Raw genomic sequence first — 18,315 nt, forward strand, 5'->3', positions numbered from 1 at the left:
GTGCTTTTTGACTTCACCTCAGCATTTAACAAAAATCAAATTGTATCATTAATATCTATTATAAAAATTACTTCTGCAGAGCTCATGGTATAGTGAAGGTGGGTATCAGAGTTGAGTGTCTGCTGCTGCTGCTGCTGCTAAGTTGCTTCAGTCGTGTCCGACTCTGCGACCCTATAGATGGCAGCCCACCAGGCTCCCCCGTCCCTGGGATTCTCCAGGCAAGAACACTGGAATGGGTTGCCATTTCCTTCTCCAATGCATGAAAGTGAAAAGTGAAAGTGAAGTCGCTCAGTCGTGTCCGACTCTTCGTGACCCCATGGACTGCAGCCTACCAGGTGTCTGGTGGGCCTTAATTAGCAAGTACTCTACAAATCATCTTGCCTTTTCTTACTTCAGACATTATCTAAATAAGACCATCTCAGAAGTTCAAATCTCTGTCCTGAGCACCCAACTGTGAGGCAATCCACGGCAGAATAGAAAGAAAGAAAGAACAAACCTGTGCCTTAAGTGTGCGGGTCCCCTTGTGTTTTCTCGGGGCACTTTTCTCTACCACCACCCCTCCTGCTGCTTGTTGGCATGTGGAGCACCAAGTCATCAGGATGACTGTGGTGCGTTCTGTAATGATCCAAGGGTTAAGGCAGGAATGATCTATGGCTCACCTACCACTGCATGTACACAGTCTGGCCTCCTGGAGGACAGCTTCTTTGCTTATTTGGCGCATTTGAAAGAACTGAAGTCAAAATCTTGGCAGGTATAGCTCCTTCAGTTTTTCTGCTTCATGGACACGCAACACATGCACATGCCTGCATCCAGCCACCCGCACAGGGAAAGGGTGACAGTTACTGTGCTTGACCCTTCTGCCTGCAGGAATGGGTAATGGGAAAGCTTGAAGATGGTTAAGTCTTCTGTCACCTTCCTCTAATATCCCTCTCCTTGAAGCAGACTTCCACTGGGCCAGCGGAGGCTTTCCCCACTCAGAAGATGGTGACAATCAGAGAGGGGTGGATTTGTCTGTGCTGGGAGCACGGGACTCATTTCTTCTTTTCACAGGTAATGGTTCCTAGCTTGGATGACATTCAACAAGCCATTAACCGTATGATCCAGTTAACCCTGGAGGTCAGCAGAGGAGTAGCTCACTGGGGCCAGCAGTCCCGTCACATCAAGAGGGTCATTAGCAGTTCCTCCCGTACAACTATGGACTTGGTCCATTCAAGCACAGGAAAGCAATTGAAGAGGGAAGAAAGTAAGAATGTTAAATCTCAGATCAGTAGAATCTCAGAATTATAACAGTAAATAAGTCTGATTTTTCCTGGATGTTACAACATATATTTTTAAAGTCAGTTTTATATGTTTGTTGGTTAAATTTTGCATTAAAAAAACTAGTGTTCTCCATCTTCCACCTTTAACATAGCATGCAGACATTTCAGATTTTGGTCATGGGTGAACAAAGATATTTATCACTGTTCTACTATCATAGGCTCAGATTCAAAGTTAAAAATGAAAACAAACCTTAGAACTAATTCTAAGGTCAGGCTTGTATTTGGTCTGATAAACTTAGTTTGTTAGAACATGGTGCTTAGAAAATCTGGTCATATGTGCTTTGTACATCAAGTTTATTTAAGCTATTCCCTTAAATAATTAAGGGTGTGATATGACACTGACCCCAAATTCCATGGATATTTTTGGATACTTTCTCTTGTATAGAAAGCCAAACTTTTTTTCTTTTTCTTTCTTGCTATTATGCCACATTAAATTTTTATTTATTTTTGAGAAAAGTTGTACATATCTGAGGTGTACAGTATGATATTTTGATATATGTGTACTTTTGTGAAATGGCTGCCACAATCAGAGTAAGTAACGTATTCATCACCTCTCATAGTTAATCATTTGTGTGTGTGTGTGTGTGTGTGGTGAGAACACCTGAGGTCTACTTTCTTAGCACACTTCAAGTACACATTATTATTATACTATACATTACCAGTACGTATACATTTCCAGAATTTATTCATTATATTAATGAAAGTGTGTACCTCTTGATCAACATCTCCCCTTTTCTTCCACCCCCAACCCCAAGTCAGTATCATTTATAGATGCTTCAGCCAGCTGTTGCTAGGCAGGAATACCAGATTAAACCATTTTAAAAGAGATGGTGGAAATCTCAAATTTTTCATGAAATCTCATGATTTTTTAACTGTTAACAACTGCTTTAACAAAAGTAGGTAACTGTCTGGGCCAAACAAAAGTATCTGTATGGTCTGTACCTGATGAAGTATACTTGGGAATACTGACTTTTAGCAAGAGATGTTTATCGTGGTGTTTAATAGTGGTTGTGTGGTCTCTATATACTAGATGCTGAGCTGAAGACAAGCATATGTTGTATCATCTAATCCTCTCAAGTATTTCTATGAAGTTTAAATAATTAGCTTAAGGCATTTGGGTAATAAATGTAGTTGTTGTTGCATTTAGTCGCTAAATCGTGTCTGACTCTTTGCAACCCCATGGACTGCAGCCCGCCAGACTCCTCTGTCCATGGGATTTTCCAGGCAAGAATACTACAGTGGGTTGCCATTTCCTTCTCTAGGGGATCTTTCTGACCCAGGGATCAAGCCTCTGTTCCCTGCAGTGGCAGGCAGATTCTTCACTGTTGAGCCATAGGGGAAGCCCCAGTAAATGTCATACCTCTCCTTTAACCACAAGGCTGTTCTGTGGGATAGCAATTTCAACTCTTTTGATCTTTTCTTTGAGGACGTTTTGTTTTGGGGGAGATTGTTAATCAGTGTCTTTCAACTGGTTTTCAGTTCTGTCCTCTGAATAGCAGTTTCCTCACTTTAATGAAGGCATCCCAGATAGATCAGTGGTAAAGAATCCACCTGTCAATGCAGGAGAAGTGGGTTTGATCCCTGGGTCAGGAAGATCCCCTGGAGAAGGAAATGGAAACCCACCCTAGTATTCTTGCCTGGGAAATTCCATGAACAGCAGAACCTGGCAGGCCACTGTAGTCAATGGGGTCGCAAAAGAGTCGGACGTGACTGAATGACTGAGCGTGCCTGCGCACATGTCCTTTAAAGAAACCTAGACCTCAAAATATGACACAGTGATTTAATAAGAATAAATGAAACTAGTGAGAGATTAGCTGTTAGTTACTTGGAGGGAGATGGGTCTTTAAGAATTTAAAGTTTGAAAAGCCTATAGATAATTACAGTTGGCAGTATTTAAAGTTGAATGCATGAGTTATCTATAGAATAAAAATGTCTGTTCTCAGAATCCTTTGAAGAAATGATTCCCACACGGAAGCTGAAGAATTTTTACCCGGGAGTGGCAGAGCACAAGGATATTTCCAAGCTGGTCCTCCTCCTCTCTTCCTCCGTGAACTCTCTCAGAAAGGCAGTCCATGAAGCCCTGCAGGACTTTCAGAAGTATAAGACACTCTGGACAGAGGACCGAGATGTGAAAGTGAAGGTGTGTTTCCGCTACTGGCAATGCAGTTCGGGTTGTAATTGTTTAACTCTTGTGGGAAGACCAGGAAAACGTCAGTGATAATGATGAGAGCTCTGGGAACAGAGACTGAGAACCTGTAAATGCCACACACCTAACACATCTTGTCTTGTGTAATTCTGACATTGACATTGGGGCAATTGATAATAATGAGGCTCAAGCAGATTTTGTTCAATTCACCTGAGTACCAGTTATGTGAGACATACCCAGAGGCCAGGTATTCAGGGGTATGTCAAAGTTACAGAGGCTTAACTGTGTATTTGGTTAGAAACTCAAGGAAACTTTAGGACTATAAACAACCAACCAGAAATTTCACTCCTCACGTAGCCTCCTCTTCCAGTACTAACAGTTCATCCCTTTCTCTACTGAGCCCCTGGCCTGATAGCACATACGTGAGGAAAAGTATATAAGCAGATGCAATTTTCTAATTTACCTATTACAAGTGTAAGATTTACACTGTCAAAAAGCCAAAGAAAGTGTTGATTCTTTCCTTACTACAGGAGTTTTTGGCTAACAATCCCTCTCTGACTGAAATCAGATCTGAAATTCTACACTACGCAACTTTTGAACAGGAGATCGATGAGTTGAAGCCTATTATAATTGTAGGAGCACTTGAATTGCATACAGGTATTTTAAAAGTATTATGTAAAATATCTGTATTTTCATGTGAAATGTGACTTCATTTAAGAGGCAGTTATTAATCTACCTTGGTACAATATTATAACTATTAAGTATTTTGGACCACCAATATTGTTCATATATATGTTAAATACAGATATACATTGTATATATATAATATTATATCGAAGTGGCTTAAAGCACGTAATACTGAACTGGCACCCAAACAACAAAAACTATAGGTGGAACTACGTGTTACTGGAGGGAGTGGGTTGAGTACAAGAGAGAAGAATCAGAGCAGCTGGAGGTCTCCTGAGAAGTTAGTCCAGTGGGGTTAGAGTATCAGAGGGTGATGAGACAATGTCTGAAATCAAAAGCCCAAGCTGATTCTACGGCTCACTATAGTGAGGGAGAGCTCTGCTGGGCAGGCCCAGTGTTCCCAGCATTAGAGACTGCTGGTCTCATGTAGGGGTTACCTGGATGAATTCAGGGAAATGAGTGAGGGCTGCTAATGGGATGGCCAGAAACACTGGATAGTGCTAGAATGAATTTCCAAAATTCTTCTCTATAGACTTCAGTGTCTTTCTTGTGAAAGCTTCACTGGGTTAGGAATTAAGTCTTCAAAATCTGGCAACCTTCCAGAACATTTAATTCCGACTAGCTACATTTCAAGTACTCAGTGTGGCTGGTGACAATGAAATGGACAATTATAAATGCTGAGATTATATATGAAGTGAATTGTTTCAGAATGTCACCTAATATTTTATTTTGACCTTTCTCTGTCTTCACCAGAACCGATGAAATTGGCCTTATCAATTGAGGCTAAGGCATGGAAGATGCTACTCTGTCGATATTTGAATGAAGAATACAAAAAGAAAATGTCAGATATGATAGCATTTATCAACGAATACTTGAAAAAGTTATCTAGACCTATTCGTGACTTAGATGATGTCAGATTTGCAATGGAAGCCTTGTCTTGTATCCGTGATAATGAAATTCAAATGGACATGACTTTGGGACCAATTGAAGTAAGAAATGTTTGCATTTTCCTCTCTTGAAATTCTATTTAAAAAAAAATAAAGAGAAACACTAAAAAGTTGATTTCCTTATCTATTTTATGGCACAATCTTCCTATTTTTCCTCTCTGATTTTGATGTTCTTAGAGGGATTTTTATAATTATCAACAGTGAACAGTATACCAAGGAAAATGTATTAATAATGCTGTACTGGTCTAGACAGTGTTCAATTTTTTTGTGCTGGTACCTATATTTTACAGAAAAGAGTGGTTGTACTCTCTGACTTCAGTCCTGACATATTAGGCAAATTTCCCAAATATCTTTGACTTTCTTAGAAATGAGCTATGTGTCTCCCCTATGACCAGCAGCATACCATGGTTGGGAATGGTCCATTTAGGCTCAACAGTAGCTGTTGGGATTTAGATCAACAGGAGATGTTTTTAGGAAAGAGAACTGTTTTAGTTTCCTGTTTAGCCTCTGTAACAAATTATCATAAGCTCAATGGCTTAAAACAACACATATTTATTATTTTATAGTTCTTGAGGTCAGAATTATGGAAATGGGGCTGAAATCAACATTTCAGCAGGGGCTCCAGGGAAGAACCATTTCCCTGTGTTGTCCAGCTTCCAGAGGCAGCTTGCATCCCTTGGTTCCTGATTCCCTCCCAGCAGTGGCATCACTCTTACCCCTGCTTCTGTCCTCACATCTCTGTCTCTAAATCTCCTGCCTCCTTCTTTCCCTTAAAGGGACCTTTGTGATTACATTGGGTCCACATGGTTAATCCAGGATAATCTCCCCCTCTCAGATTCTTTTACTTAATCACATCTACAAAGTTTGCTGTGTAAGGTGACATATATTCCCAGGTGCTGGAGATTAGGGTGTGGATAACAATAGGGAGGCTGTTATTCTATCACGAGTACTTATGACTAATACTTAGAATTTCTGGCTCATGGTGATAATAAAGATCAGATACAGTTCATTTTATAACTTTTTTAGATTTTCTGTGGATAGTGCACTCCCCCTATTGCCTGCAAACCTGGGGAATTGGTACCTCCTTTTGGTACCTGGTGTTCATGACTGAACCTTGCTTTCTTGAACCCATTTAGAGTTTGTGCTCTTTGGTAGCTAATGAAATTCATACCTTTACTCCTTCTTTAAATCTTAGTATTCAGATATTTTGAATGCTGACCACTCGCTTCTCAAGATTTAACAAGTTATCATACCATTTTTTTCCTGACTGCCAAAGCTCAGTTTTTCAGCATAAATTCCTTTGGTAAAGCTGATTGCCAACTCATCACTCTAAAGAAAATTAGGCAAAATTGGTATATAACATTATACAGATTTCAGTTGTGCAGGATTATAACTCAATATTTGTATGCAGTGTAAAGACATCACCACCTTTAAATCTCTTTACCAGCTATCACCATACAGTTAACTCCCTTCAGCCATTTCTCTGTCCCCCGTCTCCCCTCCCCTGTGGTTACCACCAATATGTTCTCTGTACCTATGGATTTGTTTTTGTTTTGTCTTGTTTATTCACTGGTGTCTGCTCTTCAGAATATCATTTCATTCCCTTCCTTATATAGCCATCCTCTATTTTAATAGAATGCAAGAAGACATTTTGCATGGTGTTGGCACAAGATCAGGAAGAGAGAGGCAGAAAGTTATTCTAGGGTGTTTTTCCTCGGAGAATATCTCAAAGGGATTGGTCTCCTCTCCACCAGAATCACCTTGGTGCTTATAAGTTCAGATTTCAGGGCCTGGAGTCTAGAGTCAATATCTGATGTCAGTGATAATCTAAAGGAGCATTTTATACACATTTAATTTGGGGAACCATCCTTTTAACACATACTGGGGATTTCCCTGGTGGTCTGTTAGCTATGGTGCTGTGCTGGGGGGATCCCTGGTCAGGGAAACTAGAGCCCCCATACTGCAATTGAGAGTTCATGCTGCAACTAAAGATCCCACATGCTGCAAGACCTAGTACAGTCAAGTAAATAAATAATTTTAATAAAAGACATAGGAATGTGTTTGTAGAAGGCCTGTAAGTCATTTGTCAATTGTATTCCTTGTGATGTGTCTGAACTCTGCCCCCACTGCACAGGAAGCCTATGCTATTTTAAACCGATTTGAAGTTGAAGTCACCAAAGAAGAATCAGAAGCAGTAGACACCTTGAGATATTCTTTCAACAAATTGCAGAGTAAAGCGGTGAGTACAAATTTAATTCTTCTTTTATTAAGTGACTGACTATATCCAGAAAAAAATGCATTTCAAACTTTTCAAAAGCTCAATATATATTACCTTCATAGCTTTACTGGGATATAATCCACAGCCTATAACATTTACCATTTCAGAGTATACAATTCTGTGATTGTTACTATATGCAGAGTTGCACAACAACCGTTATTATTTAATTTTAGAACGTTTTCATCATCCCGAAAGAAACCCCATACCCATTAGTTATCACTCCTCATTCTCTTCCTCACCACAGCCCCTGGCAATCACTAATCTACTTTTTATGTCTTTGAATTTGCCTTTTCTGGATGCTTAAACATAGATGCTGCTGCTGCTAAGTCGCTTCAGTCGTGTCAGACTCTCTGCAACCCCATAGACGGTAGCCCACCAGGCTCCCCCGTCCCTGGGATTCTCCAGGCAAGAACACTGGAGTGGGTTGCCATTTCCTTCTCCAATGCGTGAAAGTGAAAAGGGAAAGTGAGGTCGCTCAGTCGTGTCCGATTCTTGACGACCCCATGGACTGCAGCCTACCAGGCTCCTCCATCCACGGGATTTTCTAGGCAAGAGTACTGGAGTGGGGTGCCATTGCCTTCTCCGAAACATAGATAGAATCATATAATATCTAGTCTTTCGTGACTGGCTTCTTTCACTTAGAATAATGTTGTCAAGGTTTATCCATACTGTCTCACATACCGGCGCCTCATTCTCCTAATGGCTAATAATTCTTAGCATATTTTTACATGTACTCATTAGCCATTTGTATATTTTCTTTGAAGAAAGGTTGAATTTAAATCCGTTATTTGTTTTTTAAATTGGATTATTTGTCTCTTTGAGTGGTAAGAGTTCTTTATATATTCTGGATGTAAGTCCTTTAATCAAAAGATTTGCAAATACTTTCTCTCATTCTGTGGGTTTTTTCACTTTCTTGATAGTGTCTTTTGAAGCACAAAGTTTTTAATTTTGATAAAGTCCAGTTTGTCTATGTTTTTCTTTTGTTTCTTGTTTTTTGGTATCGTATGTAGGAAACCATTGCCTAATCCAGGGTCATGAAGAGTCACTACTATGTTTTCTTATGAGAACTTTATAATTTTACCATTACATTTAGGTCTTTGTTCCATTTTGAGTTAATCTTTGTGTATGGTGTGAGTTAGGTGTCCAACATCATGTAAATGTGTGTCGATATCCTGTTGTCTCAGGACCATTTGTTGTAAAGACTGTGCTTTCACCAACAAATTGTCTTGTCACCCTGGAGAAAAACAGTTAATCATAACTGTAAGGATTCATTTCTATACTCTCAACTTTAATCTGTTGATCCATATGCCTGCCCCTATACCAGTCTTGATTACAGTAGCTTTGTACTAAGGTTAAAAAAAATAATAATAATGGAGCAAAATACATATAACGTAAAGTTTCCCATCTTAATCATTTTTATGTGTAGAGTTCAGTAGTGTTACACGTATTCACATTGCTGTGCAGCCAATCTCCTGAAATTTTTTGCATTGCAAAATGGAAGCTACCCATTAAACAATAGCTCCCCATTTCTCCCGTGAAATCATACAATATTGATCTTTTTTGTTACTGACTTAGTTCAGTTAGCATACTGTCCTCAAGATTCATCTGTATTGTAACATATGTCAGAATTTCCTTCCTTTTCAGCACTGAGTAATATTCCATCATGTGCATATACCACATTTTGTTTAGTCATTAATCCATCAGTGGGCATTTGTGTTCTTCCCACCTTTTGGCTGTTGTGAATAATGCTAGTATGGACATGGATGTACAGATATCTCTTTGAGACCCTGCTTTCAGTTCTTTTGGATATTTACCCAGGAATAGAATTGCTGGACCACATAGCAACTCTATTTTTAATTTTTAAGGACTGCCTGCCATATTGTTTTCCATAGCAGCTGCACTATTTTATGTTCCCACCAACAGTTCATAAGGGTTCCAATTTCTTCACATCCTCACTTGTTATTTTTTGTGTTCTTGATAGTAGGCATCCTAATGGGTGAGGTGGTCTCTCATTGTGGTTTTGATTTGCATTTCACTAATGAAAAGTAACGTTGAGCATCTTTTCATTTGCTTGTTGGCCATTTGTTTATCTTCTTTGGAGAAATGTCTTTTCAAGTTCCTTGCCTGGTTTTAAGTTGGAATGTTTGTTTTTATTTTTGTTGTTGAATGGTGGAAGTTCTTTATATATTCTGGATATTAACTTCTTACAAGTATATGATTGGCAAGTATTTTCTCCCATTCTCTAGATTGCCTTTTCACTCTGTTCATTATATCTTTATAATTATTTTTATTTATATATATGTATCACTCTGTATATATACTTATTTATGTATCTATATAAATATATATTTTATATTATTATATATATTATATTATATATATTTATTTCGGAGAAAGCAATGGCAACCCACTCCAGTACTCTTGCCTGGAAAATCCCATGGACAGAAGAGGCTGGTAGGCTGCAGTCCATGGGATCGAGAAGAGTAGGATATGACTGAGTGACTTCACTTTCACTTTTCACTTTCACGCATTGGAGAAGGAAATGGCAACCCATTCCAGTGTTCTTGCCTGGAGAATCCCAGGGACAGCGGAGCCTGGTGGGCTGCCATCTATGGGGTCGCACAGAGTCAGACACGACTGAAGCTACTTAGCAGCAGCAGCATATATATTTATATAAATATATATAAATAAATTTGTAATTTATTTTTATATATTATATATTTATTTATATCACTCTGTAAAGTAAGTAGTGATATCCCTCCTTTCTTTTCGAATTTTAGTAATTTGAGTCCTTTCTCTTTTATTTTTGGTTATACTCGCTAAAACTTTCATTGCTGTTTTCAAAAAAGAAACTTTTAGTTTGTTTTCTCTATTATTTTCTTATTCTCTATATCATTTATCTGTGCTCTTTTTAAATTGTTTTCTTCTTTCTGCTTTCTTTGGGTTTAGTTTCTTCTTTGTCTAGTTTGTTAAGGTGGATGGTTAGGTTACTGATTTGAGGGTTTTTTTTTTTTCTCTTTTAATGTTGGCATTTATGGCTATAAATTTTTATCTAAGCATTTTTGAAGCTGGTAAATATTTAGACATTATCCCTATGGGTGATTCATGTTGAGGTTTGACAGAAACCAGCAAAATTCTGTAAAACAATTATCCTTCAGTAAAAAATAAATTTAAAAAAAGTGAATGGAAAAGGGATGGTGGGACGAATTGGGAGATTAGGATTGACATATATACACTTCCATGTGTAGAACTGACAGCTAGTGGGACCCTGCGGTATAGCACAGGGAACTCAGCTCAGTGCTCTGTAGTGGCTGAGAGGAGTGGGACGGGAGGGGATATACGTATGCATATGGTTGATTCACTTTGTTGTACAGAAGAAACAAACAATTTAAAAAACAAGTGAACTCCAAGGGAAGGTCTAGATTCTTTAATTAGACTAAAAATTTTTATTGAATATTAATTAATGTTGGATTAAAGTTTCCTATTTATGGAGAGATTTGTCACTGAGATTGAAGCAAGACACAGCAGCAAGGACACAGAACTGAAATTGGGATCATAACTTGCGATTCTGACTCTGCCGTCAGCCAGTTGGGTGATCTGGTGCAAGTTAATAACCTTTGTTTCTTAATTTCTTCATGAGGTCCTTTAGGAATATTTTAGAAGCTTTAAAAATGCAGTTTAATGAGGCTTGAGAAGATGTGTATAAAATTTTTTAATAATAATTTTTATTTGGGGGCTTCATGTTCAGTATTGACTAACTGCTTATTTTAAAAAGTACTTGCTGGTTAGTCTAGACAGTGAGTCATAGGAAGGATATGGGGAGCCATCAGTTGAGAGCTAGTAAATCCCAATTTTCTATTATTGTTCAGTTTAAAAGACTCACTTGGGTTTTTCTCTCATCTCTCTGTTAGTGTTAAACCTACTGACCCATTCTTTTCTACAGTCATCATTAAGCTTAAAGCAGTATATGTTCCAACCATGAAAGATGCTACTGTCGACAGCAGTTAAGAGCAAGAGCCCAGGAATCACACTGCCAAGTTTTGAATCTTGACCTTGTCATATACTAGTGCTGGAACCTTGAGGAAGTTAGCCTCTCTGTGCATCGGTTTTTTCACTTGTAAAATGGATATAATAGTAGTATATACCATGAAGGGTGGTTGTGAGGATTAGATTGAGTTAACATATGTAAAGAACCTGGCAGATAGAAAGCATGAATTAGGTGTTAGGTATAATGATTGCCTTTTTATACAGTTCATGGGGTTCTCATAGCTAGTATACTGGAATGGTTTGCCATTCCCTCCTCCAGTGGAAATGATGCTTTCGAACTGTGGTGCTGGAAAAGACTCTTGAGAGTCCCATGGAAGGAAAAGAGCTCAGACCAGTCAATCTTAAAGGAAATCAACCCAGAATACTCCTTGGAAAGACTGATGCTGAAGCTCCAATACTTTGACCACCTGATGCGAACAGCTGACTCATTGGAAGAGACAGACCCTGATGTTGGGAAAGATTGAAGGCAGAATAAGAGGGTGACAGAGGATGAGATGGTTGAATGGCATCACTGATTCAATGGACATGAACTTGGGCAAGCTCTGGGAAATGGTGAGGGACAGGGAAGCTTGGTGTGCTGCAGTCCATGGGATTGCGAAGAATTGGACTCGACTGAACAACGGCAATAGCAACGATTGCAGATTTAAGCAGAAGCTTTGAAAATCGTCTTGGAAGACATTTGCTATTCTTTTTACCTAGAGTAATATAATTTTCTTACTGGGAACTGCTCTAATTATTGCAACTACATGAACCTACTGGACATTTCTAATCCCAGACCGTGGCCTGTCTCAGAGACAACATGTGACCTAGACTACGCCCATAGTTGTAATTGTTTCCTTGGCCATATTAACTGCCTGAACTGGGTCAGCCAGAAAATACTTTCCTAACTGCAGTTAAATAGCTCTGCCTCTTGGGTCATGAGCTAGAATGATTTGAGACTCATTGGTGCATTTGGATTGTTTATTTCTGAGTATTTTTTTTAAAACAAATTAATATTTCAGACACATCATCGTTCATAGTATATTTGTGAGATTAACAAACTTGCTGGAGTAGAATGCATATTTTTCATTTAAATACATTGCTTTCACTCTCACATTGAGCTTTTTTTTAAATTCTAGGTTTCTGTACAAGATGAACTAGTTCAAGTGCAGCCAAAGTTTAAAAGTAGTCTACTTGAGTCTGTGGAAGTTTTTCGTGAGGATGTAACAAACTTTGCAGAAGCGTACGAGATGGTAATTAAGTGTTTCACACTCTGTGTTAAGATATTTGGCACAATGTTTATATGAGATGAAAGTGATGAACCCTGAGAAATATACTGTGATTTGTACGTTGTGTGCAAGAGGCTATTTCCGCATAGTTGCAGCTATCAAAAAGAGGGGATAGCTGTTCCTTTAAGCATGTTTTATATAAGAGAGAAGAGAAACAATTTAACTGCTAAAAGGAGCAAGAATTTTTGGAAATCATGAAAGGAACATAGAATCTGCTTTTGTCCTTTCTTAGGGCCAGCCTATTCATAATTGAAAATGTAGTACAGCTGTTGGAAGGCTATTAGAAACTATAAATGTCCAAATGCCAGGGTATCATGCAACTGATTTTTTCCCAGCTCTAACTCTTAGAGAACCAGAAGGGTCACTGAACTAAATAATAAATGTTATCCTTGGTCAGTCCCACAGACTATTCTATGTGCTATATGACTGATAATGGTTGACTTTTATGAAGTTAAAATTCAGAAGTTGGATATAGTCCCTAACATATTCTTCTTTCTTTTAGTGATCATAGTAGATATAAAATCATAAGATAATTTAAGCCCTTGGTGCTACTTCTGTAACACTTTTTCTTTAATGTGTACTGAACATCTCTTTTAGGTTTGACTAGTTGATATTTTATTTCTCTATTATTCTGTTATACTGGAAATATGACATATTATTTAGCATATCTTTTTTGCAACTGTTTTCTGGCTCATGGCCACCAAAGACTACCTTCTGCTAGTTCTAAGTATTCAACCTATGTGTATCTCTGTTTCCATATAAGGCTAGACTGTTAGTGAGAGGAAGTTGTTCTCAGAACTATGTATCAGTTATTCTAATGCACAACCACAGCACCATCATTTATTATTGTAAATGAAATGAAACAGAGTTCTTATATTGTAAATGTCATATAAGATGTAATTTAATATTTTACATATTAATAGCTAACATATTTTGTTAGCTATGTCAAGGTCCTTAAAAAATGAATGGAAGTTAGAGTGATGCAAATGTACTAAAATTGGTTATGATCATAGTCTGTGAATATAATAAAAACTGTTGAACGGTACATTTTAAATGAGTAGATTGTGTAATATGTAAATAATATCTCAAGGAAACTGTTACAAAAAATAAATGAGAGCTTCATGTACAGGACAAAGTTAGATCACGTAAATTAAAAATCATGTTTATTTGTTTAAAAGGAAATAATACATAAACCTAATAAATTGATAAATATATGTGATTAGGAATTAAAATGCTGATTATATTATTCATTACAGGAAGGACCCATGGTTCCAAATATACCACCCCAAGAAGCTAGCAACAGGCTACAGATCTTTCAGGTAAAATTACATTTTTGTGGTTACATTGACATTCCCTGCATTTATACTTAGGTGGCTTCCATGGTCATCTCACCAAGGAAATACAGAGCTGCTGTCCAAAAATCAGTGTTTTCTTCTTTACTAGGAATACCCAAGATTGAGTGGATTATACGACTTCTTTGCTCATTTGAACCCTGTAGGAAAGATGATGGTCTAAAATAGTAGAAAAGTCTGAATTATAGAATTTTACAAATGTAGTTTCATTACTTTCAGATGTATTTATAGGAGCTTGAAATGTATGTCTGGGGACCACTTAATTTATTAAGGAAATAATTTTATATAAAAGGATTACTTTCAGAATGCTTGAAAGTTAATTTTCCTGAGTATTTAACTTTTCCTCTGATAGCTTGGTATCAGCATAAATTTGCTTCACAAATCCTTGTTTCATAGATAATATTAAATAAACTTCAATATAGCTTTGACCCTGATTATAATAAATTCTACTTTAATGGGTTCTGAATTAATTACATCTTACTATAATTTAAAAACCTTTTATAGGCCAATTTTGATGATCTGTGGAGGAAATTCGTTACATATTCATCTGGAGAACAACTTTTTGGGTTGCCTGTGACTGACTATGAAGTTTTACACAAAACTAGGTAAGTTTAGAAGTTGAACAAGTTTATTGTAAATAATTAACTGTCAATTAGGTGAACATGTCATCATTAAATCCTTCATTGTACAGAGAAGGGTCTGGCTTGGAAAATTCCTAAATAGTCCCCTCATTCCTAGCTATTCCTATTCCATTGAATACACAGTCTCCATATAAAAAATATAGCCTTTTGGCTATCAAGTGTGGTTTTCCCTGATAGCTCAGTTGGTAAAGAATCTGCTTCCAATGCAAGAGACCCCGGTTCGATTCCTAGGTTGGGAAGATCTCCTAGAGAAGGGGTAGGCTTTGGGCTTCCTTTGTGGCTCAGCTGGTAAAGAATCTGCCTGCAATGCAGGGGACCTGAGTTCAATCCCTGGGTTGGGAAGATCCCCTGGAGAAGGGAAAAGCACCCACTCCCCAGTATTCTGGCCTGGAGAACTACATGGACGGTATAGTCCATGGGGTCACAAAGAGTCGGACACAATTGAGCAAATTTCACTTCCAAGTGTAGTATTCACAGGTGGCACAGCAGTAAAGAATCTGCCTGGAAATGCAGAAGACACAAGAGACCCCAGTTCGATTCCTGGGTTGGGAAGATCCGCTGGAGAAGGGATAGGCTACCCACTCCAGTATTCTTGGGCTTCCCCTGTGGCTCAGCTGGCAAAGAATCTGCCTGCAATGTGGGAGTCCTGGGTTCAATCCCTGGAGTGGGAAGATCCCCTGGAGTAGGAAATGGCAACCCACTCCAGTATTCTTGCCTGGGAAATCCCATGGACAGAGGAGCCTGGTGGGTTACAGTCTGACATGACTGAGCACAAGTGCCACACAATGAAGTTTTCCTTTACTTGCCCCAGAATCCCTCCTTTCTTCTTGTTTTGGATATAACTCCATCTGGGCACATGAGGGAAAGCTTTTGGTAGGAAAGTGATGTTTAAAAGGCAGACTTAAAGGCAGACATGATCATAGAAATCCAGCTTGCAGTTGAAAGTAAAGAGATCATAAAACATTAGCCTTAATTTTGCTCTTGTTAGCAAGTTTTGGTCACATTGTTTGCAGTGATTGGTATAGTTGTAATAATTAAACACACTTGGTAATGGCACATAATATTATAATTTGGAATATTTGAGAGGTATAAACCTTGACCTAATTAATGGAGCTTTAATAAAGTCTTTGTTTGGAAACCAGTGGGGTTGTATGCATGTTGGTATAAGACATTATACATATAATGTATGAAATATTTGATTAGATGAATTCTGCCTATCCAATAATGGAATTTATCTTTAAAATATATGTTACACAATGATTTAATTATTTGGTTTCCCAGAAAGGAACTCAACTTGCTGCAGAAGCTGTATGGACTGTATGATACTGTGATGGGCAATATTAGTGGTTATTATGAGATACTTTGGGGAGATGTAGATATTGAAAAAATTAATGCAGAACTTCTGGAGTTTCAAAACAGGTGAGTTTCAATTGCATTAAACTTACCAATTTATAGTGCCTATTTTAGGACCCTATAGGAATTTCACAAATGATTTTATCTTCTGATACATTGCTGTATATTCGTAACACCTTCTTCAAAGAAATGTATAGATGAAATAATTCTTTCTCTTAAAGATGTCGTAAACTGCCAAAAGGACTTAAAGACTGGCAAGCTTTTTTGGATCTGAAAAAAAGAATTGATGATTTCAGTGAGTCATGTCCTCTCCTAGAAATGATGACCAATAAGGCAATGAAGCAGAGACACTGGGATCGAATCTCTGAGTTAACTGGAACCCCATTTGATGTGGAGTCAGATTCTTTTTGTCTTAGAAACATTATGGAAGCACCACTCCTTAAAAATAAGGATGATATCGAGGTACATAGGATTTAAGGTCTTACAAATGATCTGTTAAAGAATGTCTCCTTTTTCTTTTCTGAAGATTGTACGAATAAACATTTTATTCATGGGTGTACTGATTGCCCTATATAATGTACCCTCAAAATTTCAAATGATCCTGAACATTCCTTGGTTTTGCAAAATAATGCTAATTATCAAGGAGATAATATAATTATTTGAATTATTTAGCTTTGGAGCTCCTTGATCTGTCCTCGTTGTCCCTTAACTATACTCTTTTAAAAAATTCTGTTTATTTCTATATTGTGTTCTTGGTGGGTTCCTCAGAATATTTTCCAACCTTCTAATTCTATACTTTTTACTATGAGTCTAGTAAATACTTTAAATTATTATATATTTCCTTCAAGATTTTTAATTGGTTTCATTTCCATTTTTATGCTTAGTGTTATTTACATTTCCATCAACAATGTGCAAGGATTCCTTTTTTTTACATCCTCACTGACATCTTTCTTGTCTTTGTGATGATAACTATTCCAACAGGTGTGAGGTGATACTTCATTGTGATTTTGACTTGAATTTCTCTGATGATACGTGGTGTGGAACACCTTTTTATGTACCTGTTGGCTATTTGTATGTCTTTTTCAGAAAAATAGCTATTTAGAACCTCTGCCCATTTTTTAATCAGATTGATGGTATTCACTGTTGAGTTGTATGAATCTGCTATATATATATTGAATATTAACCCCTTATCAGAGTTATTATTTGTGAATATTTTCTCCTGTTTAGTAAGTTACCTTTTCATTTTGTTGGTTGTTTCCTTTGCTGTAAGAAGCTTTTTAGTTTGATGCTATCCTACGTTTATTTTTACTTTTGTTACCTTGGCTTTGGTGTCAAGTCCAAAAAAAGTCATTGCCAAGACTGATTTCAAGGAACTTACCACCTCTGTTGTCTTACAGGAGTTTTATGGTTTCGGGTCTTTAGTCCATTTTAACTTAATTTTTTGTGTGGTATAAGATAGTGGTCTAGTTTCGTCCTTTTACATGCGGTTATCCTGTTTTCCCAGCACCATTTATTGAAGAGTCTGTCCTTTCCCCATTGTATATTCCTGGCTCTTTTCTCATAAATTAATTAAACATATATGTATGTTTATTCCGTTCCATTGTCTCTGTTTTTATGCCAATACCATACTTTTTTGATTACCATACCTTTGATATAGTTTGAAAGCAGGAAGCGTTATGCCTCCAGCTTTGTTCCTTTTTCTCAAGATTCCTTTGGCTAAATGGAGTCTTACGTGGTTTCATAAAATTTTTAGAATTTCTTGTCTGTTTCTTTTATTTATTTATTTGACTGTGCCCAGTCTTAGCTGTGGCACGTGAGATCTCTGTTGCAGCATGGAGGACCTTTCTTTGAGGAGGGCAAGCTTAGCTTCCCCAAGACATGTGGGATCTTAATTCCTCGACCAAGAATGGAACCTAATCCCCTGCCTTGGAAGGCAGATTCTTAACCATGGACCACCAGGGAAGTCCCCTTGTTCTATTTCTTGAAAAATGTCATTGAAATTTTGATAGGGATTGCTTTGAAACTGTAGATTGCTTTAGGCAGTGTAGACATTTTAATGATACTAATTCTTCCAGTGTATGCTCGTGGATTATCTTTGCATTTACTTGTGTCTATTTTAAGTTGCTAGCTACTAAAGGAATGCGGTCTAAAACTCTACATTTTTACTACCCCCCTATATTTTGTTTTTGGTGTCACAGTTTACATCTTTTTATCTTGTGCATCCACGGATAAATTATTATAGTTCCCATTATTTTTACTAATTTTGTCTTTTAACCT

The 18,315-nt window shown here is 37.5% G+C and overlaps 1 protein-coding gene across 2 annotated transcripts in view; it reads left to right on the forward strand.

Annotated features, from left to right (window-relative positions):
* Positions 1 to 18,315, forward strand: part of DNAH8 (dynein axonemal heavy chain 8) — a 324,005-nt gene that overhangs the window by 93,026 nt on the left and 212,664 nt on the right. For both annotated transcript variants that reach the window (XM_088831445.1, XM_055406188.2), the window contains 10 exons: positions 1,051 to 1,243; positions 3,263 to 3,459; positions 3,996 to 4,122; positions 4,906 to 5,141; positions 7,234 to 7,338; positions 12,543 to 12,656; positions 13,949 to 14,011; positions 14,549 to 14,649; positions 15,967 to 16,104; positions 16,260 to 16,500. In XM_088831445.1, the coding sequence (XP_088687571.1) occupies positions 1,051 to 1,243; positions 3,263 to 3,459; positions 3,996 to 4,122; positions 4,906 to 5,141; positions 7,234 to 7,338; positions 12,543 to 12,656; positions 13,949 to 14,011; positions 14,549 to 14,649; positions 15,967 to 16,104; positions 16,260 to 16,500 (1,515 nt within the window). The remainder of the gene's footprint in view (positions 1 to 1,050; positions 1,244 to 3,262; positions 3,460 to 3,995; positions 4,123 to 4,905; positions 5,142 to 7,233; positions 7,339 to 12,542; positions 12,657 to 13,948; positions 14,012 to 14,548; positions 14,650 to 15,966; positions 16,105 to 16,259; positions 16,501 to 18,315) is intronic.

Source organism: Moschus berezovskii, chromosome 23 (genome assembly GCF_049115385.1).
Source record: "Moschus berezovskii isolate FMDL1 chromosome 23, NW_MosBer_1.0, whole genome shotgun sequence".
In the NCBI taxonomy this organism is placed as follows: domain Eukaryota; kingdom Metazoa; phylum Chordata; class Mammalia; order Artiodactyla; family Moschidae; genus Moschus; species Moschus berezovskii.